General features: G+C 39.2%; 1 protein-coding gene across 1 annotated transcript; it reads left to right on the top strand.

Annotated features, from left to right (window-relative positions):
- The first annotated feature begins 376 nt into the window (after positions 1-376).
- On the top strand, positions 377-24,727 carry LOC149071535 (uncharacterized). Its single transcript, XM_089247714.1, has 2 exons — positions 377-1,148; positions 23,407-24,727. Exons 1-2 carry the CDS (start codon positions 734-736, stop codon positions 23,670-23,672), a joined length of 681 nt encoding a protein of 226 aa, XP_089103840.1. The 5' UTR covers positions 377-733; the 3' UTR covers positions 23,673-24,727.
- Positions 24,728-25,057: the final 330 nt, after the last annotated feature.

The raw sequence follows: 25,057 nt of genomic DNA on the forward strand, positions 1-25,057 counted from the left end.
ATGGAGGCATGGCCCCCACATCCAGGGTCCTAGGCTAAAACCTTTGGCGGGCCCCCAGGTCAGACCTTTCACGGGCCCTTTATGTCATTATGGCATGAAAAAAAAAACCATGAGAATCGTCCCGGGCCCCAAGGCGGAGCCTTTTCATCCCGCCACTTCCCCTGTGGGGGCCATGTAGAAATTATTTGAGGTGGCTTCTATGGCTAATATTGAGGCGGCTTCAAAAAATAAGTTGAGAAAAAAAAAACTATATGTGCTAAAAAGACAAAAAAAGCGCGAAAAGGGAATATTTTAGGGGAAAAAAATTTCCCCATCGTCCCTAGAGAGAGGGGAAAGAGAACCACGCCCCTCTCTTCTCTTTCTTCTCCAGCAGAAAGCAGAAGGAAGGAAGAACAAGACACACAGTCGCTGTTGTCTCTTGCGCGAGTAACGTTGGTGCTGTGTCTCTCTCTCTGCTTCTTGTGTTGTGTGTTATTTTCTTCATGGAAGAGGGATGATGATGGTGGTGTTTTTCTTGTCTTGAAGAATCCTTTGTTGTGGTGTGTTTGTGTGTGCAAAATAGTCGCTCGGATCATAAGTGCAACGCATATTATTATAATCAAAAAACTGATCATCAGATGTTACGCGCTTCTTTTAAAATAATCTGTCTATCGCCGCTATTGCTACTACTGCTACAACAACTGTTCCTCATTGTCGTCTGCATCGTGTAGGAAGCAATACATCTGGGGGAACTATGGCAAATGCATCTGCCGGATCTGATCTTACAGATGATGCCGATATGAACTTGGCCGCGGAAGGACTCGTGTCCCTCAAGAGCAAAGGCCGCGTCGTGAGCATCGCCAGCAGTTACGAGAACTCTCCGGAGTGGGACGACGACGACGACGATAATGACAACAATAAGAACTTCTTGAGCAACCCTTTCATGATCGCCCGAATATTGGCCGATCTGAAGCACTACAAGCAGGAAGATCCGGTGCCAAACGGACGCGAGATTGGTTCGCCGACGATCAAGAGCCGCCGAGCCGAGCAACAACGAACAAAGACGAGAGCGGCGATCACCAAGAAGATGCACGAGTGTCCTTTCCTGGGATGCGCCAAGGCCTACGGCAAGAGCTCCCATCTCAAGGCACATTTACGGACGCACACTGGTAAGACGAAATCGATTTTAATCGTTTTAACAATTACCTATTATTGTAGTCAAATACCCACTATAACGAAATTTAGCTCGCTCTGTCCGATGAGATCTGACATTCCGTTATATCCGGAGATTCTTTATAGCGGGGCTTTAATGTGTCATGCCCCCCCCCCACAAGGGTGGGGAGGACAAGGCCCAGAACGATTCTCATCATTGTTTTGTTTTTCACGTTATAAATTCATAATAAAGGGACATGTGGAAAGTCTAGTCTGTGGGTCCATAAAAGAATCGGGGGCCCACCAGGCTTTAAAACAGGTATGGCCCAGGCTCTGGTCGGTGGAGAAATTTTGCTCCCTAGGTGAGGGCCCCCTGCAAACCAGACTTTTCGCACATCCTTCTGTGCAGTCAATTTTTAGGATCAAGAAACAAAAAATTATGGAAATTGTCCCGGGGCCCCCAAAGATGAGAACCCTGTCGGCCCCACTCATGGGGGAAGGGGGGTGCATGTCCAAGTATTGTTGGAAATTTTTTTTTATGAGGGCCATATTGAAATTATTGGGGTGCGGGATGAGCTGAGTATTACCGCAGGGTCCTTCCCCTTATAAATATGGAAATTTGTGTTGAATGTTGTGCAAGGTCATCAGGGATCCTTTTCGCACAGTGACTGCTTTCTACCAGAGGCAGAGATACACTTAAAAGTCTGTGGGGGCTGTCATTATTGCTGGGGAGCACGATAATGATGATGTCAGTTCATATATACACATTGGATCAGTCGACTCTACCTTTGGCGCTGGGAGGAGGAGGCAATGCCCCGTATCTTCGCCCATGTTTCCCACATGGGGGAACAGGGTAGGGGCCCAGCATTGGATTAAGACAGACATCAATAGCTGGAGTATAGAGTTCAATTCTCCCCCTCCTCCCCAGAATTGATTCAGAAATCAAAATTTCTTTATAAAGCATAAGGCTGCAGTTATAGTAGAGTAAAGAAGTGAGTCTTGCGAGAGTTACGACCGGAAAGAAAAGATGCATAGGGGTGAAGGAAGAGACATCTATGCATAGTAAATGAGGAGGAGGATAGAGGAAAATGGCTGCAGGGGTTCTGAAATATTAGGGTGGGATGATGATGATTCTTCTGCAGAAGAGGGAAAGAAAAAAAAAGGGAGAAACACCATTCAGCAGATAGCGAAAATCAGCACTTTGAGGTATAAACAAACAGACTATTAAAGCCACGCACTTCATTGAGTGGCCTATTTCTCTTTGTTTCGCTGCTCGAGTATATGAGGTGTAGAACAAAACAATACGATTGGTTTTTTTTTCCATCGCTAGGCACTATTATGCACTTCCTTGTAGTTCTCACTGTGTGTTCGGTCTTATAGCACCCACAGGTTTGAAACACTTTCTATGCCTCTGCCAAAGCCCACAAATTTTCATTACCCCGAAATTGGCTGTATTGCTTATTAGGCACAGCTGATGTGTATCCCCCTTGCGTATGCCTCTGCCTCAAAGAAGAATATGCCAAGTTGATCCCATGTATAAATAACATTCCCGCTTGAAATGTTTTCTCCCTGCTTGGTACAGCTCATTATTCGTGGTCCGACAACTCCAACTAGTTCTCACTAATATTTTCAGTGCTTTCCTGTCTACAACATTTATTCATAATGGCTTTTTGAAAAATTTAATGAGCAGGATCCACTGTATATAAAGCTGTCCCAAAAAAAAAAAATTCACATTTGTGCAAGACCCGGACGTATGGGAAACCTGCGGCCCTGTTGAGGGAATTGCCCAGGATTAGCTCACAAGCTTGATTATGGTATGTATTATTATGTATATGTGTGAATGTAACAAGGAAAGGGTCCCAAGGTGTTATCCAAAAAAAATTATGAAAAAATGTAAGTACATTCACCTCACCCAGAAACACATAAAGACAAAGAAATTAATGGCGAAATGCAATTATCAAAGCTTCAAAAAATTATTAAAATTATAGCACTTGTGCTTCTTAGCAACAGGGCCAACAGTGGCAGATTAAAGTCGGTTGAGGCCGCAGGTGCAAAGGAAAATATCGGGCCCCTTGAATTAGAAAGAAGTGTAGAGTTTGGGTTTTTCAAGGGCCCTTTCAGCAGGGCCGTCATTTCAACTTTTTCTGGGGGGTGGTGGCAAAGCATGTGTACTCAATGTATGTATATATATATCATTTTTAGTGTATTTTTTCAAAAGCCGGGGGGGGGGGGCCCTAAATGACGGGCCTGCCCTGCGGAAGTCAGGTCCCGGGCATGCACCTGCCATTAAATCTGCCTCTGGGGCCAACTGCCCCTTGTGGCAGTTTTAGGTGGGAACAAAGAACACTGTTAAGAATTTATCAAATGTTAAAGTTGTAGGGGCGGCAAAAATCCTAGTTACGGCCCTGCTTGGCAATATCTATAACAAAATGTGCTTTTCACTTTCTTTCCTCCAGCTTCTTTGTTCTGGAAAAGCTAGTTACATCTCTTTTTTTCTCTCTTTCTTTGTGCTGTACTTGATCATGTATTGTTTGAATAACATACTCTGAAGGCCGAAACACTATACTGATGTGACAGGATTTCACATCATGTGAGAGACATTGTGAAGTGTGTTTCGGCCTCAAGACTCTAGGGTTTTGGGATTTTTAAAGTCATTCTTGGCCTCTATTGGCATTCAAAATATTATTATTTACAATTTTTAAGTGATCGATAATAATTCCACCAGATTTTTGTCTTATTTTTGTGTGCATTTAAATGTGTAAAATGCACGACCAGAGCAAACAATGGGAGTTAATTTCAACGAAATGGTCGGTGTCATCCTAAAAAATTATGAAAAAATGGATAAGTACAGTCAAATCCTGTTTTAACGAATACTCGGCGAAAATCTCGTTTTAATGAACACTTTTCTAATTCCCCCAGATAAGTTTGCATAGGAACAATGCAAATACCTGTACATCCTTTATAACGAAATTTTGTGATAAAGAAGTGATTTCCCTGGTCTCTTGGAGCTTGTTATGACAGGATTCGACTGTACATTCATCTCACCCAGACAGACATGAGTCTAATCATTATCATATCATTCATAATCTAATCTGCACATTAGTCTAATCAGTGGTGATTTTTTCAAAACTTTTTAAGACATACTTTCGGGACCCCTTTCCTTGTAAGTAGGGTTACCAGATTTGAAAACTGAGGAAGGACACCTGCGCATGCATCCTTCGTGATGTCACTTATCCCAATTTTCACCACTATTTCGACCAATAAAACTGGCAACAACAATAAGTTTTCCCAACTCTGAAACATATGTTAGAAAAAGCAGAAACAGAAAAATTATAGGAATTTCTGTGGCTATTGGTGAATGCTGGGGAACAAAAAAACACTCATATCAGTGAAAAAATATGTTTCAAAGTGGAAAATAAGAATTTCCCCAGAAAAAAATTCTGGAAACTTGAAAAAGGGGGAAAATTTTCCGTAACGTAGGAGGACACTTGAAATGACATCAAAAAGGAGGACATGTAAACAAAATTGACTTGTTTTCACATTTCGAGTCTTTTGCATAAGCAGGTAAAGTCTGTTCAAATGGGGGAGGGAGAGTGTAATACTCAACCTCTTTCCTCCTGCCTTCGCTACTTATTCTTATAAACCTTTGCTATTTATTTTTTCAGGGGGTTAGCTTCCCCCATACATACTGTATAACAGGGTATAAGCTACTTTCACATTTTGCAAAAAATGTGAAAGTAGTGGTAGCCACTTTGCAAAAATATGTACAGGAGGTATGAAACGAGTAGATATCCAATCATCATTAATCATTAGCATTGTGGCATGTTGCTACACGCTAGCTTAAACACTGCTGTATAAATAAATATATATATATAATGTACACTGAGAGACACACCTTCTTTAGAGCCCCCATACCCATCATCAAAGATTTGTGCAGATGACACAATGTTATGTCTATCTGTATTCATATAGATTGACATAATTTTATCATGCCCCCCCCCCCCCCCACTCCTTCAAGTCTATCTCCACCTATGAGACATGCACATATCATATGTGCATGATGCAAATCAAAAACTTCACTGTGTTATCATGGGTTTTGTATTCTAGTATAGATTCAGGGATATGTTGCTGAAATGATTTAGTTACTGAATTTCGGTCTTATGAATATAGGCAGGGCTAGCTATTTCACAAACCTGGGCAAGTCTGCATTTTGGTGTACCCCCTCCAGTAATGTTGATTGAGTGGTTGAAGGATGGATTATGTCTACCAGATCAGGGTGCCAGACCCACTTGCACCAACCTGGTTTTGGCTGTGGATTAAGGTTGTGGTACAGGGTGCAGAAGAGGCTATTGTCCAATGTGTTTCTCCACATTAACATTCCTCTAAAAAAATTCTAATGAATTCATAGCATGTACGGTAAGTCCAGAAGCACATTTATATTCTTACTGCCTATGGGGCTACACCAGGGTTGGGTTTTTGACATGACAAGTGTGAAAAACTGGTTTAAACTATCGAAAATCTAAATGAATGTTTTTTGATGTTTTGAACACAATAGGTATATAACATGATGAAATTTTACTTTTTTGTATATCACAATGTTTTATTTTTAAACACTAATTTATTACAATAATTAAAACAAAATATTAATTATAATTTGTAATTTTGAATTTTTCAACATAAGAGTGTAGAACATATAAAATATAGTTTTGTGGTTCATTTTATCTATGCTACTGATTCCCCATGTTCAATTTGTGTAGCGGAATAGAGCTGCTTATTCAAAATATGTATGATTGAGCATCACAGAGTCAGGTTTTAGACTTCAGAAACTGTAAATCAGTATTAAAACAGTAAAAAACCTATTGTCCATGTTGTCAAATAGTTTTTTAACGTGATAGATATGCTAAATAAAAAACACATACTTTTATGTAGATTAAAGGGTTTTATATTCGGAATTATAATTACTGAGAATCTATTTTGATATTTTAAATTTTTTGATCTGCCCAAAGTTTTATTCCATATAAAAATTCTCACACAATCTGTTAATACACTAATTAAAGTCATTTATTTTCATCTAAAAATTTCTTAGAGTTCAGGGTGTATAAATTCACAAAGTTTTAAAGAATATTTTAAACCAAACCAAAGCTGACAGGACTTGATACCCAAAGCATTTGTTTTGCACATTTAAAATTAAATGCAGCGTTAATTGGAAAACCATTGCATTATTAATGCTAGTAAATATACCATATCATATTGCAGACGTAAGAATTACTAAGTTTGATTAAGGATAAGTTACAGGAGTTTCTTAAGCTTCATGTACAAGCTAGCATTGCCAAATTAAATGACATTTTAGTTCTACAATTTAGTATTTTGATCACTAGATATATTTCAATGTTATGCATTATAAGAGTATCTCTCATTATCTAGATAATTTAGTAATAACAGAAAACAACATTACATATATGATGTAATAAACTTTTTAAACACTTATCTGTTGTAAAAAGAGTACAGCAGATGGTGTATATCAATGCACATATATAAGCAGTTGAGGAAATTTTGGAAGGTCAAGAAACATCTTGAATCAGAGAATGTCAAATCATTTCATAGTTTTCCTTCAGTGTTTATGCTATGCTTTATTCAAGTTGTATATTTTATGAGGAAAAAACCATATACAGTAAAACTTTGTTAAGTCATAGTTTTTCTTCAGGCCTGTCCAGCTTTCGTAGACAACAATGTTATTAAACTCTCTGTTATTCGTCGCTAATGTTGGTTAACTTGTCACCATGGAAAAATTCAAGGGAGAGGAACAGAGTTTCTATGGCTTCCTTTTAAAAGAAATAGCTTGTTAACAGCATTGTCATATGCTTAAAATTAAAAGTCACCATAAAAGCCTTATGTGCCAAAACGGAACAGTTCAAGTAACGAAAGTTATGCTGCGAAAGTTCATGCTGACTAAAGTTTTTAGACTTTTGTGACAAAGATTTTCAAGACTGTTCGAGCAAGACCAGATTTCGGTATGAACCCCACCAATTTAGGGCTTCAAATTTAAACAAATTATCCTTGTTGAAAAACCAGACATTTTTTTTCAAATTTGAGGTCTTCTAAATGTGTGCTTTTCCCTACGCCGGGCCCTCCTCAAGTCTCTCAAAGTGGATTCTGTGTTTGGAAATACCTTGGTAAATTTTACCAAGATTACCTTGTAGTTGTTTCATGAACTACTGATAAAGAATTAAAACACTAAAATTAAATTCTGTCTATATGTAAAATCAATGTGCATTAGTTCTGTTGTGAAGAAAATCTAACTATTCTAACAGTTGCTCTGATTAGTCTAAATTAAAAATTACTAGTATAAATCAAAGTGTACCATCATATTTTAACACAATAAGTTTAGTAACAAGAGCTCTAAAAAAAGGAAAAAAATTCAGTTTTTCTTGTGCAATCTATGAATTCTATTAATATCCTAATTTTAATTCATATTTTAATAAATGTTATATTACTTTAAATTTTGACGATTTTCACAATACTGCACATTAAATCTGACGACACTTCACTTAAGTCGTCACTCCGCTTAAGCCATGATAATTTTTCGATAACATGAGGTGACGACTTATCGAGCTTTTACTGTATATAAGTTTGTCCAAAATAATTCTGTAGAGAGTAGAAAGTTATTTTAGAATCATATTAAATATTTATTAGTATAACATAGTCACTTTAAACATTACATGCAATTAATGTGTGCATTTCCAATGGGAATTTTTATATTGAAAAGCAATATATGAGGTTTTTGACATTGTTTGACAAAAGTTTTTGATGGAGGGTTTTCGACGTGACAGTTAAAACCACGATTTAAACCGTCAAAAACCTGCCAACCCTTGGCTACACAAATTTTGTAGTTTTTCTCTTATTCTAGTCTAATTTTCTACTACTCTTCCCTCAAATTTGCTACCCTGTGCTATAACATGCTTGGTCTCCCTGTCCACTCCTGCAAGTACACCTGTGCCTCTAAAGTCACTCTTTTAGTCATTCACATGTTTGTATACTGTTTTGGTCTCTCACATATTCGCACATGCTTTAGGTCACTTACTGACGTGGTTCCTTGCTTTGTAGGTTACTCGTTTGCTCATTCACATGCCTGCAAACTCTCTAGGTCTCTCACTGACCTAGTCCCTTGCTGTCTGGGCAGACGCAAATGTATTGAGGGTTATTTTGCCTCTTGTCTTCTATTCTACTCATTTTCTTGGCCACACATTTCTCAAATTTGCCCCTCCTGAACTTGTAACCCAGGTGTAGCCTTGGCAGGCTACAGGCTCCTTAGATACATCACTGGTTATTTCTATAGACCTATAAGTTAATGTACATGTCTTTGTCATATTTATGAGTGTCCAATGTGTATGTGTTATGCGTTTGAATTACTGGACTATATTATCCAGTCCTGAATTTATTTGTGGGAGACTTGATTGCTTAGACTTGAGCACTTTCTAACAATCCTGTAAATATATTATCCCATTGGAGAGCATCTGTCTCATTTAAACAATCCAAAATAGTGTACCCCAGTGATTCTCAAACTTGTCTTCCATAGCTCCCTTGTCCTAGTGGACATGCATCTGAGGCTTCCCAGAATAGTTTAACAAAGAACCTCTTCATGGTGTTGAATAATTGCATTTTAATAAGGACAATCACAGCGGGGTGTCCCTAACAATGGTTGGCAACATCCCAAGGAGCCGCAGCCCCACACTGAGAACCACTGGTGTACACTTTGACTTGTATGGGATAAGTTACATATTACTTACTCTTTTCCATGCTAACAGACACGTTGATATAGTTACGGAAAAATTTGTGCTATTGTTGGATCCCAGTTATCATGCACAAATAAATTTAGGTGCCAGTGTTGATCTTTTAGACCTGAGATTTGTCAAGTCAATATATAGTATAGTCAAGACCAAGTCGTGAAAACAAAATATTTCATATTAACTGACAGAGCAGTGATTTGATTAAGTATAATGTGAAAATTTTTGGATCATATTAAGTGAAATTTGGCTTGATGAAATTTGACAGTATTATAATTATTGAGTACAAAATATTATTTTCTATTTCCTTCATATTCTGTTCCATAGTAAAATTGAATTTAAACGCAGCAATTAATAGTGTATAATAGTTACTAGTTTTACTCATTTATCCATGTTCAAAAATTTCTTTGCTTTGGTAATTTGATAAAAACAAAAATCTAAGTTATACAGTCAAACCTTGTTAATGAGTCACTTTTGGGAGAGCAAAAATATGACTTAGTAAGCGGAGTGACATTAAATGTAGTAAGCCATAGCTGTGCCAATTCCTACCCGAGGACAATTGGGACTTCCAAAAAGTGACCTGGTAAGCGGAGTGACGTGTTAACCGGGTGACGCACTAACACGGTTTGACTATATATAGTATAAAAGAGTTTTTTTAATGCATATTTGTTAGATAAAGTGCAAGTGGACAATAATATACAGGCTGTCCTATAAGTCTTAATTCAGCCTTTATCTCATCAACTGTTCGTCGTAGAGGTATGGCTCCAGTTTAATAAATGCTTAAAATGTGTTCAGGAATCATTCTGTACCAGTTTTGAGAGGGAAAATGCAGTGTCACAAAATAAAAAAGTTTTTATATGGACACCCTGTCTTAAAAAACTCAATTGAAGAAAATTGTTGCCCCATCTCTCCTGAGGCTAACAAAAAAATTTCACATTTCCAAGTGCAATATTTGTATGAGATATTTTTAAACTCAAATATCTCAACAAAAACTGCAGATTGAAACATGAATTTTTTTTTCCTTTCTAATTGGGTATGCTAGGACAGGGAGTCCATGCAAAAATTTAGATTTTTATTTTATGACACACTGTATATTCCACTTCCAAAACTGGTACAGGGTGATTCCCGAACACATTTTGAGCATGTTTTGTAAGAAAACCATACCTCTACAATGGGTGGTTAATGAGATAAAGGCAGAATTAGGACTTACAGGATACCCTGTATATTGGGTGAACAATTTTTGTAGAGCGTAGAATAGGGCTTGACAAATAACCGGCGCCAGTTCGACATGGTGATTAAAAAGTCAGCATTAGTGCCTGAAATTTTCCATGTGTGATAATTAGTTTGAAGGTTGAGGACAACGCAAAATTTTCAACATTTGTGTAACTGTTTTCACCAATATGGGAAAAGATCACAGTCTGTGACAAGGCTTTAAATAATTACATATTTTGGCCTTTCTTCTTGAGAATTGTTTTTTTTTTTGGATCCTATAAAAAAATTCGACTGGTGCCTAATTTCTTTTCTGATTCGTCAGGCCCTGCTTACGACACTCTTATTAATAATAATAATTGCATAAATCGAGCTTTTAATTAATATCCTTATGGCAGGGGTGATGTGTCTGGGGGGGGGGGGTTGCTAATTGTGTTGGTTCGTAGGCTGTTTCCGTGTTTTACAGAACATAACAATTTTTCCCTTATTATCCGGCTCTGCAACTTCAGAGATGTGCGCTTTTTAGAAGTGAGCTGTAGGGAAAAATTCCCCATTAAAAATAAAAACAATCTAAATAAAGTAAATATATATATATATCCATGATTCGATCAGTGCCGTCTTAACGCATGAGCCGACCCAGGGTCCTCGTGTGAGTAGGTGGGCCAAATTATGAGATCTGTTATTATGATTTTTGATGGTAAATACGTGAACTGGCAGGCTGTTAATTTCAGACAGATGGGGGCCCTCTGAACATCACTTGCCCGAGTGCCCACAATGCTGTTAAGGTCCTTCTGCCAGTGACTGATTGGAATCTATTTACAAAGCAGAGCTTAAAATCATAGATGTGCTCATAACAATTACCCCCACCCTCATCCACCTCTTCCCCGATGGGCGTCGATAGAATGTCACCAGTGGAACAATATACTGAGTCGCATACCCCCAGAACTTGATTTCAAATGTCCTACATAAACACTCAACCAAACAATCTTATACCCCGCTCTTTGTAACTCACACAACCTACGCCACAGCCTAATGACGAGCACGTAGCAACAAAAGACACACGTTAATTTCAAGGCGATAGGGATGGGCCATCAACGATATTGAAGACAATAAAAAAAAAGGCCAGGGGAAACCCACGCTGGCTGGTGTATACGTACACATTGGAGAAAAAAAAACCCCTATAATAGATCCGAAGAAAACACCAAGGCGAGTTACGGAAATGGAGCCGAAAAAGCTTCTCTCTCTCTCTCCTTTACCCCGAAGGCCCCGCGTAGCAACAACACCATCAACAGGCCGCCCGCCCTCTTATAACGTCAAGGTGTGTTGCACCTAACCTTGTACTGTAAGCGTAGCAAAAGGATGTACGAACTGAGAAAACGTAATAAAACGGGACCCCAAACAACGAGAAGAAAAAGACGAACCACCTCTCTCTCTCTGTCTTCTTTTTTTCCCCTCTTGTTATGAGCAAATGGCGTTTATAGAGAGAGGCTTCAGGTGACCTAACGGGACTCAACGAAGTAGCGGCAAGTGCTGTACTCCTCTGGACCGTGAGCGCATAAAAACGGCGCCATATTATAACAAGACATATCGTGCTCCAATTCCCAATTTTTTTCTCTCTTTCCAACTTCTCTCTCTCTCTCTCACACACACACACCCTTTACCTCAAGATGGTGCCACACAACAACAATATTGTGTTATAAAGATTCCCCACGCCCTCTTCGAGCAAAGTGCTTTTACCCCCACAACGGCGGGAACCAACCATTACCGCTATATTTTTTTATACACGGTTATCTCTGGTTTCAGGTTTTACAGGATAGGTGGAACTAAAACCACTCGACTTGGCACGATTTCTGCATCGGCAAGTGCAGTAGTTTTTAACCGGAGGGGGAGGGGCGCCCTTGGGCAATGGTGCTAAAACTTTTGTCACCCGCGGCTCCCTTGCATGATTCATGGTTTATACGCGGCTCCCCAGAATAGTTTAATAGATATTTTCACACACACTTATAAAATAATCAATTGTAAGCATAAATGTGCTCACACGAATATCTCTAGCTCGCCACGATGTCCCCCCGAGAAATACTGCCGTTGGAGGTGCTTGGAGAATTTTCAGGGAGGTCCGTGAGCTTGAATGAGAAAACAATTAACTTATTGTTTTTACATCAGTATGTGCTGAATGTTATTCCGTAAAGGGTTACACAGCGGTCATTTTATTGACGGGGGGGGGGGGGTTTCCGTTTCGTTCCTTATATTGGTACGAAGGGTCCGTCGCTTGCAAGGTTAAAAACCTCTGGACAAGTGGGACATCGGATATCCCAAATTCGCACGATATGCGTTCGTTGACCAACCAAACATTGGCATACGCAAAAAAGGTGGAGTTTGAGAGTAACTCCTTCCATGAGCCTACATTACAGTATAATGTATCAGTTTCCTTGCCCCGTTAACATATACCTGCGCATGGAGTAACAAATGCCAGGTGCCAGTTAGCCATTATAAGTTAAGAATTGGTATTGGCTCTAAAAATTTTCGGAATTTCTGTTTATCGTGTTTAAGGATGCTAAAAGAAGTTCCGGAAATGTGTAGAAAAATAATGTTTCGGACTTTTTCTGAGAGAACAAATTTTTTTTGGCTCCTAAAAAAACTCGATTGATGCCTATTTTTTCCCCGATTTGCTGACTTTGTAAGTAGTCACATTTTTTTGCCCACCATATTTCACTTCAAAGTTTTATTTCTTCACAGTTCTCAAGGGGCCCCTTCATTACTCCCGTTTCATCTGTGCATCTCTATAATATCCTAGGACCGCAGGGTATTCCCCCCCCCCCCGGCCAAAGGTTGAAAAACACAGCTATATTCTTTTATTTGTGCTCAGGAGCGTATTCATTCTAATCTTTCCCAAGACTACATCGCTGCTTATGACTGACTGGATATCAGAGTGGGGTTCCTTTTTGGAGGCTGCTCTTTTGAGAACTTTGAGTGCCTTTTTCAGCTCGGACCACGTGTAAACGGGTGAAAGAGTGCTAATATTTAAATATGGTAGTTTTATATAAGGGATCATTCAAGTATTACGTCAGCATCGGGGGGGGGGGGTTTCGGATTTGCTGACTTTTGATGACAAGGGTGGAAGGGGGTTTGAACATTGCTTACGTCATCAACCACCCCTTTTTGAAGATGTGAAATATTCTAAGCTGTTGACGAAATTTTGCTGGGGGGGAGGGGTCAGTGTTTTGCCTACTTTTGCTGACAAGGGGGATGGGGTCAAAAAATGGCTGAAAATCTGCTTACGTAATACTTGGATGGCCCCTAACACAAATAGTAATAATTATGCATTCTTATTAATAATTAATATTCTTCGCGGTACAGCGTAATCTGAATGAAAATTTAAACTATTTGAGGTATTTTATATCGCAAACCTCGATTTTTTTTTATGTCAATTGGTGTATTTTTTTTAATTAATTTTTTAAATGTGTCCGTAGGACTTTTCGCGCACCCTGTATATCTTGAAAGCTTAAATGTTCTTCCTGGGTTCGATGCCCAGCTGTAAAAAGAAAAAAAATTACTACCTTATTTATTTGTGTGTATTTCCCCTCCTTTTTTTGCTATTTTAAGGGCTTTTTTTTTGTTCCATTTTCAAGTTTTATCTGGTTCATGGAGAAGGCAGAAATAATATTAAAACAGAGAAAGGAAAAAAAAGGTCTTTGACCATCCAGGGATTGAGGAAAAAAACTTGAAAACTAGGCAAACAAAATAATGCTTTTTTTTTGTGTTTGCCTTTTACCATTATCGCATTATGGTCACGGATCGAAACTCCGTGACGTCATGTGTGACTCTTATGACGTCGCTGGGTGGCGTAGATAATAAATAGTATAATAAAGAATGATGTAAATCTTTTTTTAAAACCTTTTTATAACGTGTGAAGGTCCGTGTCCACACTCGGGACTCGAATTTCAACCAGTTTCCAAGCTCCCCCCATTTTTTATTTTAGCTTTCCATGGCTTCTGTTTGCCTTATTGGAAACGGTGCCTTTATGTTTATTGAACCACTTCCACATCTATATTTTTGAGAAGAGGGAAAGTTTGTTTGCAAATTAAAAATAAATTTGCATATGTGCCCTGCCCCTTTTTTGCTGTAAAACTTGTAAGTTATGAAGTTTGCCATGACTCCTTAAAAACTGCTTGAAACTCCTTACTTTTCATTTTGAAAATTTTGTATGAACCCTGTTTAACGAGTTCGGAAGTGGAATTTTTTTTGTGACACCACCCCCTTCTTTCCGTCAAAAAATGTCTTTCAGTGATTGAATATGTATTGGAAAGGCGAGTGAAAACACGTAAGGGCATGACTAAATTGGAGATTAACATCACTTTTGGAAAGCTTGTAGGATCCCCGGTGACCTATGACAGGGGTCTTCAACCTTTCAGACATTGCAGGCCAAATTAAACTTTCTACAAAGCCCGTGGGCCGCCACACCAAGTCATACCGTGGTATTATTGGTTATTAAACAGAGTTCCCCAAATTATTGAACACTTTACTCTGAATTTATTTATTTCATTAAATTTCAATTTTTATTTATTTTAAACTTTCATTATTAATTCTTTTTTAATCAATTATTTATTTTATTAAACCTGAAATTTGTCTCGATAATCCTGAAATGATTTTTTCGTTAATGTTAAATTTTCGTTAATAATGAGATTTTCTTTTTATTTTGACAATTCTGAAATCATTTCTCTCAGTAGTTCTGCAATTATTTGTTTCGATAATTCTGTAGCAGTTTTTTATTAATTATAAATTTTCCATCAATTATAAAATTATTTTTTTTCAAAAATTCAAAAATTATTTCTTTTATTAAGATGTCTTTTGGCATTTCTGTAAATTCTGTGATTATGTATCCCTTTTGGATGCCGAATTTGGTCTCTCGAAATATGCAGTCATAGGTCTTAAAAACTGTTTCGGCTCCCGGTCCCCGAGATGGCCTTATTATGTATCAAAAGCATCGCTATTGAATCTGGAAAGTATATCTCGCATTTATAAATATAGCGGTATAGATTTCAGTGGCCAGAGCTCTGTCTAACGAATTGGAATTTAATCGTTTTTCTATGTAAAAAGTAGGTATTTTCTAACTGGTCGTCGGGCCACAGCAAAAAGCTCAGAGGGCTATGGGTTGAAGACCCCTGACCTATAACAGTACAAGGAGTGGGTTCTTTCTATCATTCTATTTCATGTACTTTATCTAGGATTAACCCTAGATAACCAAACTTAAATCAGTGTTACTTAGTAACTAATAGGGGTGGTTCGTCTATTTGACGAATTTTTAGTTATATTGGGTTAGCGGGATTCTTGTGGGATTTTTTTCGCATTGTTCAGCGAAATGGACAGTGCCGTCTTAACGCATGGGTCCACCCGGACACGGCCCGGGGGCTTCACAAAAATGAAATGTGGTTGAAATTTCAGAGAATTCGTCACGTAGGGCTTCAGAAAAATAATTTGGCCCGGGGGAGGCCCCGTGATGCTTTTAAGACGGCCCTGGAAATGGGTTGTCTCGATTTAAGGCAATGGTTCTTAAACGTCCACTCGTGGCTCCCTTACCCTATTCATGGTTTATCCGCGACTCCCCAGAACAGTTTAGTAGGCATTGTGTAACACTATATTTCCAGTTCGTCGCGACGCCTTCAACAATGGTTGGCAACTTCCCTACGATCCGCGACGGACACTTTGAGAAATTCTGCTTTAAGGCATTTATGCGTTCTGGATCGATATGCATAGTAGGACATTTTCAACCCTTTTCAAGTCGCGGACATCGTCTGTGCTGCCCATTATAATCAGAACAAGAATAGCACCCTTATGGAAAATGCTGACGTGAGCATCGAGCAACCGCCAGTACTGTCCTAACAAATTCGTGTAGACGCTCCCCCCACCCAAGCTTGATAGTCGATCCCTCTTATTACGTTCCAACTTAGAACGCTTAGACATAAGATTAATTGGTTATATTATAATCTATGTTAGAACGTTTTCTCCGCCTTCGACTTATTTTCGTGGTGGTTCCAACTATAATTCTCATTAAGGTTTCCCGTTCAAAGCGTTTCCAGCTTACAACGTTTTTCTGTGACGGTATTTATAAAAAAGTGGGGGAGGGTCAACTGTTTATTGAATATCATCTTCGATAATATTCGAAAACCAATGCCGGTGGAAACCCTCTACCCGTAAAGACACCACTGGCAATCTGGCATGGACAAGTCTCGGTTGTTTCAATGAGTACCGTAGTGCTCACAAGCAACAAGTTGAAGATGCCTGCACACCCGCTGGGGTTCCACGGCCCACCTTTTGAGGACCACTCTAGTAGGTGAGCGCCTTCATCGCCGAATATTTCGCTACTACGAGTCGTGAACTTCGTATTGGATCTCTACGAGATGAAAAAGTATGACCCTTATGTCCCTCTTTTTTGTTTTTTTTTTTCGCTTTTTAAAGGGTCTGGGGAGAGAGAGAAGAGACCCCTCCCCCCTTTTTCCGGTAGGGGACGGTTTTTCTTTGGAGATTCTTTTACAACATTATGGGAAGATGATGATCCACTGATTTTTGGCGTTCACAGTGGCTCTTTTGTCTGAGACTTCCTGTGCTCGACCCTTTTTTTTTTGGCTTCTCCCTCCTTGAGAAAGTTCTTTTATGTAACAGTATGTATTCCTGGGGGATGCCTGCAATCACTTCTCAAACAGGTTGAAGTCGTTACCCTTCTTCTCCATTTGGACCCCCGAAACTTAGTCTCCGAATTAGTCTCCGAACACGCAGCCGCTATTTGGGTCCAGATCAGAGGCGGATTTATGGTTTTGCCGCCCATGAGCTTTTCCCTGGCCAATCATTCCTCAAATTTGTCTCCTTGGGATACAGTCCACTTGCTCTCCCCCCCCCCCCCCAAATATACTTCTGTCCCTTAGTCCAGCGGTTTGCTTCGCGGAGCCCTTGGGGCTCCTTGCGCACTCTCCAGGGGCTCCGCGGCCGCTTGAGGAAAATGAAAAAAAAACGGTAAAATTAAAAAATAATAATTATATATATTTTTAAACAGTAAAGTAACCTTGATAAATAATTAAGAAATGGGCCTACGGGGCTCCGCCATAGAATTTTTTTTACTAAAAAGGGCTCCGCGAGTCAAAAATGTTGAGAACCGCTGCCTTAGTCATTCTGTCGATCACTTGCATGCTTACACTCTCTAGGTCGGCGTTCTTCAACCTATGGTCCACCTTACTTGATAATTTAATTCTAACTGAATGGAAATTTTTTTAACTATTGTGATTGATTGTTGACCCAAGTATAAAGGTGTTAAAAATAACACCTTTATATATACTTAGGTTTACACCATCGAGGAGAGAATGCGATCCTAAATACGAGATATCACTAAATTTTGCCAGAAAATCCAATTTATTGCCTTAAATGCAATTCGGTAATTCTATTCCTAAAATTGCTGAAGGGTGCGAAAATAAAGGACTGCTACAAATCGCAACAAAATAATGTATTTCCCGAAAAATATATTTAAATGATCAGATGACCATATTCCAGTGACAAAAATACGGTAAACTGGGATCTCAAATAGGATAAAATACGAGGCATCGCCAATTCTGATAAATACGTTGCAAGGAGTAGGAACAAGAGCACTAAATGTTATTAAAATTATGGGAAAAAACGACCTGAAAAAAATATCTGAGATGAATATTCATATTTTTTGGCATAATCGTATCATATAATATAATTTATATATTACACACCACTTTGCATTCACGACTTAAATAAATATCAAAAATCCAGATAAACTTGAAAAACTGGATAAATGTATTAAAAAAATCGAAACAACCAAAATTAAAGAAATGTCCCGTAATACGGGCAATAGTGGTCCGCCAATTTGTTCTGATCTTTGGGCTCAGACCGGTTGAGAAACGCTGCTCTAGGTCATTCTTTTTTGTTACTCACTCTCTAGGTCACTCTTTTACTCACTCACATACTTGCACACTCTCTGCGTCATTCCCATATTTACACATCCTCCAGGTCACTCATTGAATTGGCTTCTAACTTCCTAGGTCACTTTCACTTTTTTTTGTCGCTTCTTTTTTTTTCACTGACTTTGTTCGTTAACCTCTAAGTGACCCAAGGCTTGTTCCCCGAGCGCTGGATCATTTAGGGTGTTCAGTTTTACTGTCTTTACGTTCAAAATTACGGTTTGGGGAGGGGCGCTAAAATGGACACTGGCCATGTGTGACAGAGTAACCCGTGGCAATTTTCGTTGCTTGTTGCGGCCCTGCTCCTTCAAACACTCGCTAACCTCACTCTGGGTCACTCACATACTTGCACACTCTAGGCATTTCTTGTGATCGTCCGCATGTGTGCGAACTTTCTTTCTTGATCACTCTTTTGGTGGATCACGGACTTGCACTCTATAGGCACAGGCGGATTTATGATTTTACCACCCTTTTCCCTTCCTACTCTAATTTTCTTGACAATTTCTCAAATTTACCGCCTCTCCGAATTCGCTGCCCTGGGCCTATAGCCCCCCCCCCTCCCTTGTAAATTCCCCTCAGGTTCAAAGATTCCCAACAAAAAAAACATGCCAAGTCCTCTAAATGGGTTTCGAGTGGCCACAATCACCATCGTTAAAGTGCCGCATATTTGACGGGTTTACCATTTCCCCGCCGGTTATTTCCACGGGGGTTCTTGTTAAGAAAAAAATTTAATTCCTCCCGGTCCCCGAGAAAAATGTAGCCTGGTGATGGAAGCAGGGCCACGTGCCCCAGTTTGGTTTTGCGCTAGTTGTTTTCACTTTGAGGTTCGGTTTTCAGCTGTGGCGTGGGTGATAAGAAAGAATTAGTGCCTAAAATTATAAAATGTGAGTGGGATTGAGTTTCCCGCAGCCATTGACGCACAAAGCCGTCGGCCAATCAAATATTGGGATTATTTTTATCATTTTGATCTTTGCAAGTCAGCGTTATTTCGGGAAAAATAATCTCCGATCGATAAGCTTGAGATCGGATTCTATTTCTCAAATGACGGATTGTTTACTTCAACATTTCGAGGAGTTATTTAGTTGAATATCCACACATCCACCAGAGCCTCCCGTAGGGGACGTGCGACAGGTGCGGTCGCACCGGGTCTCGCGCTTTGTGGGTGGGCGCACTCACGATAAGTTATCGAAAGCTTTCATCAATTCTGAAATTGAATTTCAATCGATTCTGGAAATTTTTCTTCCATAAATGCTTGATTTTCATCAATCTAGAATTTTTCTTCCATAAATTCTTGATTTTCATCAATCTAGAATTTTTCTTCCGTAAATTCTGATAATCGATTCTGAAATTATTTCTTGCATTGATTCTAAATTTTCATCAATTCTAGATATTTGGAATTATTTGTGGTGCTGGAATTATTTCATTCAATTATTTTTAATTTATCAATTCTAAAATTTTCATTAGTTTCGGTAGTTTTTTTTCCCCAGTTCAAAATTTTAGCGCTAAATTTTCATCAATTCTTGTTAATTTACATTTAATTAAGGCTTCCTATACATTCTGAAATAATAGATGCTGATTCCCTATCTCTTCCTCAAAACATATATAAAATCGGGACAAAGAAGGGCAATCGAAGGGTGTCCAGGCCCCATCTTCTGGTAAGGGCGGCTCTGTGTAGATAAGATTATGTGGAATATGGCTTTTTTGTCCTTTGGAGTTGGAAAACATCGGACAGGAATAACTCGGCCAGAGCCTTGAAAAGTATGGTTTGTGCGATCGCGACGACGGCGACACCGCCAGTTGTTGCAAGTTTCTTTTAGAGGAGATTGCCACACCTATTCTTTATTATTGGGACGGCAGGAAGGACGTTTGTTGGGCAAGAAAAGAAAAAGGCAACGAGAGCGGTGGCAACATCGTCTTCAGAGGAATCACCCTTATGATGGATATTTTTAGCCCATGGCCCCGGCGACTTTTTTTTTTTTTTTTTTGTTCCCGTCGCACTTCTTCGCTGTCTTCATCCTGTTGCCCGTGTTTATACGTCTCTTTTATTTTTCAAGTACTTTTTTTTTTGTCCCACACAAGCACCAAATCTCTCGGGATTCATCAAAAACTGCGTCTTTAAACGTTATCTTTAATTGTCTTCTCATCGCGCATTTCAGTATGATCTCCAATTAGACCTGTTTATTTCCGCGTGTCGAATCCGAGACCCTTAGTGCAGGGCTTGACAAGGTTCCAGGTCGCCATGGCGAATAAAAAAAATTGGGATTGACGCTTAAATTTTCTAAACGTGGTTGCTAAATTAGAGTCAGGAAAGCACAGAGATTTTGGAATTCCTGTCAGCGTATCCATCAACATAGAAGGAGGTTGCTATGTCGTGGAAAAGTTGAGAGAAATATTATTTTTTACCTATTTTTTTCTAAAAGACAAGAAAAAAAATTTTTTTTTACCTCCTTGTGTTAGTTTTGTTGTTGTTACGAAAATATTGGTGTATACTTTCTTTGTATTGAGTACTTCCCCCCCCCAAATTTTAATTCGCATTTGAAATTCGTAGTGAAATATCCCACTGCTTTCACCGCACATTGCGACGCTGTGTCGTGCTGCCATCTGTCGGCGTGGAAAAAGGTTTTGTGTTTCGATTTTGCTAGATATCGTTTGGGTGTTTAATTTGTTATGATTATCAAGTAGAAAGGGGAAAAAAACTGGTGTTTTACACCCCCCCCCCCCGGAAAGGCACTGATATGCATATACGGGGTGTTTCAGGAGTGCATGAGCTGAAGCGGTACCGTGAACTGTGATGTAGAGCGCCAGACCCAAAAATTATTTATTTAAGGGCCTACATCTCTTTCATCACGGAGATCACTATTGTCGCGATCCCTATGAAAGACTATCAAGGTAAAATCCTTAGTCTATTTCATATCAAAGTTTTTTTTTTCAAATTTTTTCTGCCATTTGCAGACCCCCAGGAAAAGGGTGGGATTTATTTCTTACTTCACGAATTTCAAATTTTTTTCAAACAAAAATGCCTTTTGCACACTCAGTCATGACACGTAGATTCGGTTATATCATTATTTTCCAATGGAAATTCACTTCCAAGCAATTTTTTATAATCCTCTCTCTCTCTCTCTCCCCCCCCCCCCTCTCTCATATATATACGACAAAATGTTGTCATTTTTTAATTATAAGCAAGGGGGCAAAGCGTAGGCTTTTGTTTACACATTCTTTTTGAATTTTAGAATAATATAAATTCACTAGACACCATGCTCTGCTGTTCTTTTGAGCCATACGTTGGCAATAAATATATTGAGAAACGTTGAACAGACAGGACCTGGGCTTCCTAGGTAGTACAAAGCTATGTAGGAAGAAATGGCCTTGGGTCATAATAGAAGAAACAAGGATGGATTCTATCACACCGGGCAAGTGTATGTTTTGGTTTCCCCCCACTCAGTGATTTTTCAGGAGTGGTTTAATAATGCAAAGAAAGAAATAATTCAGGTTCTCATTTATCCAGGACCTGCCTGGAGCACCACGACCCCTTTCGAAACCCCCCCCCCCCGTTTCTGCCCGGCCCACTTTGCGGGCCTAGTCAAAAAAGGTCAACTCTATGTTGGAGATTTGAGATTGATTGAAAAATTCAACTCCAAAAATGAAGGAAAATATGATAAAAGGGCTGCAGTGTGGGGAAGATTCCCAGCATTATTAAGGATTGTACAATAAATTTGAACCAAAACTGGATCTTCAGAAGCAGGACGTATGGTCAAGCTTATTTTGTTGTGTAAACAACAATTTTCATTCATTGTTTGTAATCCATCTATATGGATTAAAAAAATTCAGGTTTATCCCAGAGCCCCCCCCCCCCCCCCCCCCCAGACCATAGTTTCCAAAACTTTTTGTTCCATCGCCCTCCTCAAAAAAATTCTCTCTTAATCCCCCCAAATCAATCAAACTCATGGGATCCTATACTAAACCCAAAGCTTCTACCACCCTCTGGGGGCAATATTGCTTACTTAAGAATAAGACTAAGCCCTAGACTAAGCTTTCCACAAGGGTCACGTTTAGGGGTGGCACATGAGGCTTTGCATCCAGATGGCAGGTGAGCTCGAACCACTCCCAGGCAGAGGTTCCGTCTGACCAGTATCCCCTGTAGAAATATGTTGGAGACTTGCATACTCATAGAAACGTTTGAAAGCCAGCATGCGTATCCTCCCATGGGTATTTTAGATATGTTTTGCTTGCGTGACTCCTGGAAGTGTATAGAAGACATACTCTCCGTGAATCTATGCCTAGACATTCTCGTAGGAGATTTTCGTACCATCAGAAATGTGTCATGCTTATGCACACCTCCTTGTATATTGTGCTCCATTTGATGTTGCGCTGTTTATTATTCGTTCTATCTCTTGTTTTCTCTCCCATTGCTGGTTATTTTCACTTAATCCCCCTTTGCCAACTTCCCAAACACATGTGATGTGCCCACAGTTGTATGTGTATGACAGGTTTGGCACCACTGATTTAGGAAGTGTAGGGGTGCACAAAAACATCATGTGTGACTCCATACATAAATAGGGGTGGACCTAGCAAGACTAGTGGCAGTGGGAGGAATTCCGTTGTCTTGATGAATGTCAGCATTACAAATTTACTGTAGAAGGGGCCAGTGAGAAATCCTAGTCTTGGGACTCCACTAAAGATTTGAACCTGGGGGGCCAATTCCAGGGGAGGTTTTAAATGTCATCTCCAGCAGCTAGTGCTCATAGAGGATGAGAAATAAGACAGAAACATGTCTGTGAGCAAAATTGTGATTTTTGACATCCATGTTTGTGAAATGCTCCAAGGTTACAACAAGGTCCCTATTGCTTCCAATGACTGTTATCATAATCCATTGACTTTTTGGAGCCAGAAGTGCTGTGGATGCTTGAGCACTTGAGTATGGTGTGACACTGAGCCAAGCACCCTCAGAGTTGATTTGTACACTAAAATCTCTTACATAAAGCTCAAGCTGTAACTCACAGCTCTAAGGCACTTCTGACTCTCCTGTATGCACCATTCCTACCATGCAACCCCAGAAGCAGTGATTAGTGTTAGTGGTAGGTCTGCATTCATCCTCATGAGATATCATTCATAGTACAGTAGTACAGCAGCTGCACGTGTACCGAACGAAAATGTGATATGGCAATTTGTTACAATTGCTATATGATTCCAATATTTTTTTTCGTCCAATTTTTCATTTTCTTGGTATATCTGAAATAATCTATATTATATATTTTCATGCTTTGTTGAGAATGTTATGATGATGGTGTCTTTTTTTTCCCCGTCCATAGGAGAAAAGCCTTTTGCCTGCCAATGGTCAGACTGTGGCAAAAGATTTGCCCGCTCGGATGAGCTCGCAAGGCATACGAGGACGCACACAGGTGAGAAGAAGTTTGCATGTCCAGTTTGTGACAAGCGATTCATGCGCAGTGACCACTTGACCAAACATGCCAGGAGGCACCCAGAGTTCAAGCCAAGCATGTTACTGAGGAAGAAGCCCAACTCACTGGCTGACTCGACTCCATCAGAGACATCTGAGAACAGTTCATCGCCTTGAAAAAGAAAGTGGACTGCTTGTTATTGCATTTCGTGTTCATGCCACCAGGAGGGGCAATCTTATTTATAAGATGATGGCCAATTAATACTTAAGACTTTAATTATAATTTTTTTTCCTTTTCCTTGTATTGCGTTGTTTTATTATGTATTACGTCAGACACAGCAGCAGCGTTGGAATTGGCTTTTATATTTGCCGGCCAACGTCAAATGTATGTATTTTTATTGTGTGTGTACATATATATATATTTATACATGTATTGATGTATGTAGTGCATTCAAAGGATTCCCCCTTTGTTTTTCTGGAAGGAAATTTTGGAGCAATTGGATAAATATTTTGTAATCAGGATGAACATGTATCCACATAAAGCTTAACTATTTTCAGAGATTGTATCCTATGGCAGTGTCTAACGTAACATGATTCTGGAGGTTGCTCTAACCAAATTTATGTGCATATTACATAGGGTAACACTAACTGATAAGCAATTCAGGCTTTGGTTTGGTCATATCCGTTGAATGAATTCAATTAAAATCAGATATTGATTTCTTCAAACCATATCTTAAGTGGGGAAGACAAATTTGGTTACACCAAATTTGTCTTCCCCATATATCCACCTTATCTGCTTTACAATCAAAACACCAATTTAGTCTCGTACCATTCTGAAAAATGTATAATTATATAGATTTTCCATGTTGGATTCCATTCGGTTGGCAAATACATAATATATTTCTGGAAGTGCTGTTATCATAGGCGTGCGCAGAATTTTCTCAAGAGGGGATTTTCAAGGGGTTTTTTTTTTTTTTGAAGTTTTTCCTGCAAAATAACACTATAATCTCGGCTTGGGCAAACAAATCCCCCTTTGCGTACGCCAATGGCTGTTATGCTATCTATACTGTATTCATATTATATGTAAAGTTCGGCTGTTATTCTTGATAAATATCAGAATTCTTCGTTCCGCCCTCACAAGATTTCAATATTATGTGCAAAATCACACCAGAAATATTTCCACTTTTCTTGGAATGTGAATCACAAATATATTTATGAACATATTTTACTCTAGCAGGATTGAGATTATTTTGATTTTTTCTCAATCAGCACAATTGTATGAAGGAAAGACTTTTTTATGGATATTATGTTAGGTAAAACGCCGACAGGAATCACGCCCAGTCTTTTTGAAATCCAGGCAAGTGGGCTATTCTACATCTCTACTTCAGCACGCTTGCTCATATTGCAACAGGACTGGGTTTGATTACGGGTGGAGACTAGTAGACTAATCTTTCCGAATTCACTTTGACGTAATATTCAGAAAAAAAGTCTTTTCTTCATGATTTATTATGTCATTTATATCACGTAGGTACCACATCTATGTGTGCATTGCACTGATCTTT

The sequence above is a fragment of the Pholcus phalangioides genome, unplaced genomic scaffold (genome assembly GCF_987345545.1).
Source record: "Pholcus phalangioides strain wild (caught in Gottingen) unplaced genomic scaffold, Ppha-v1.0 ptg000018l_1, whole genome shotgun sequence".
Taxonomy (NCBI): domain Eukaryota; kingdom Metazoa; phylum Arthropoda; class Arachnida; order Araneae; family Pholcidae; genus Pholcus; species Pholcus phalangioides.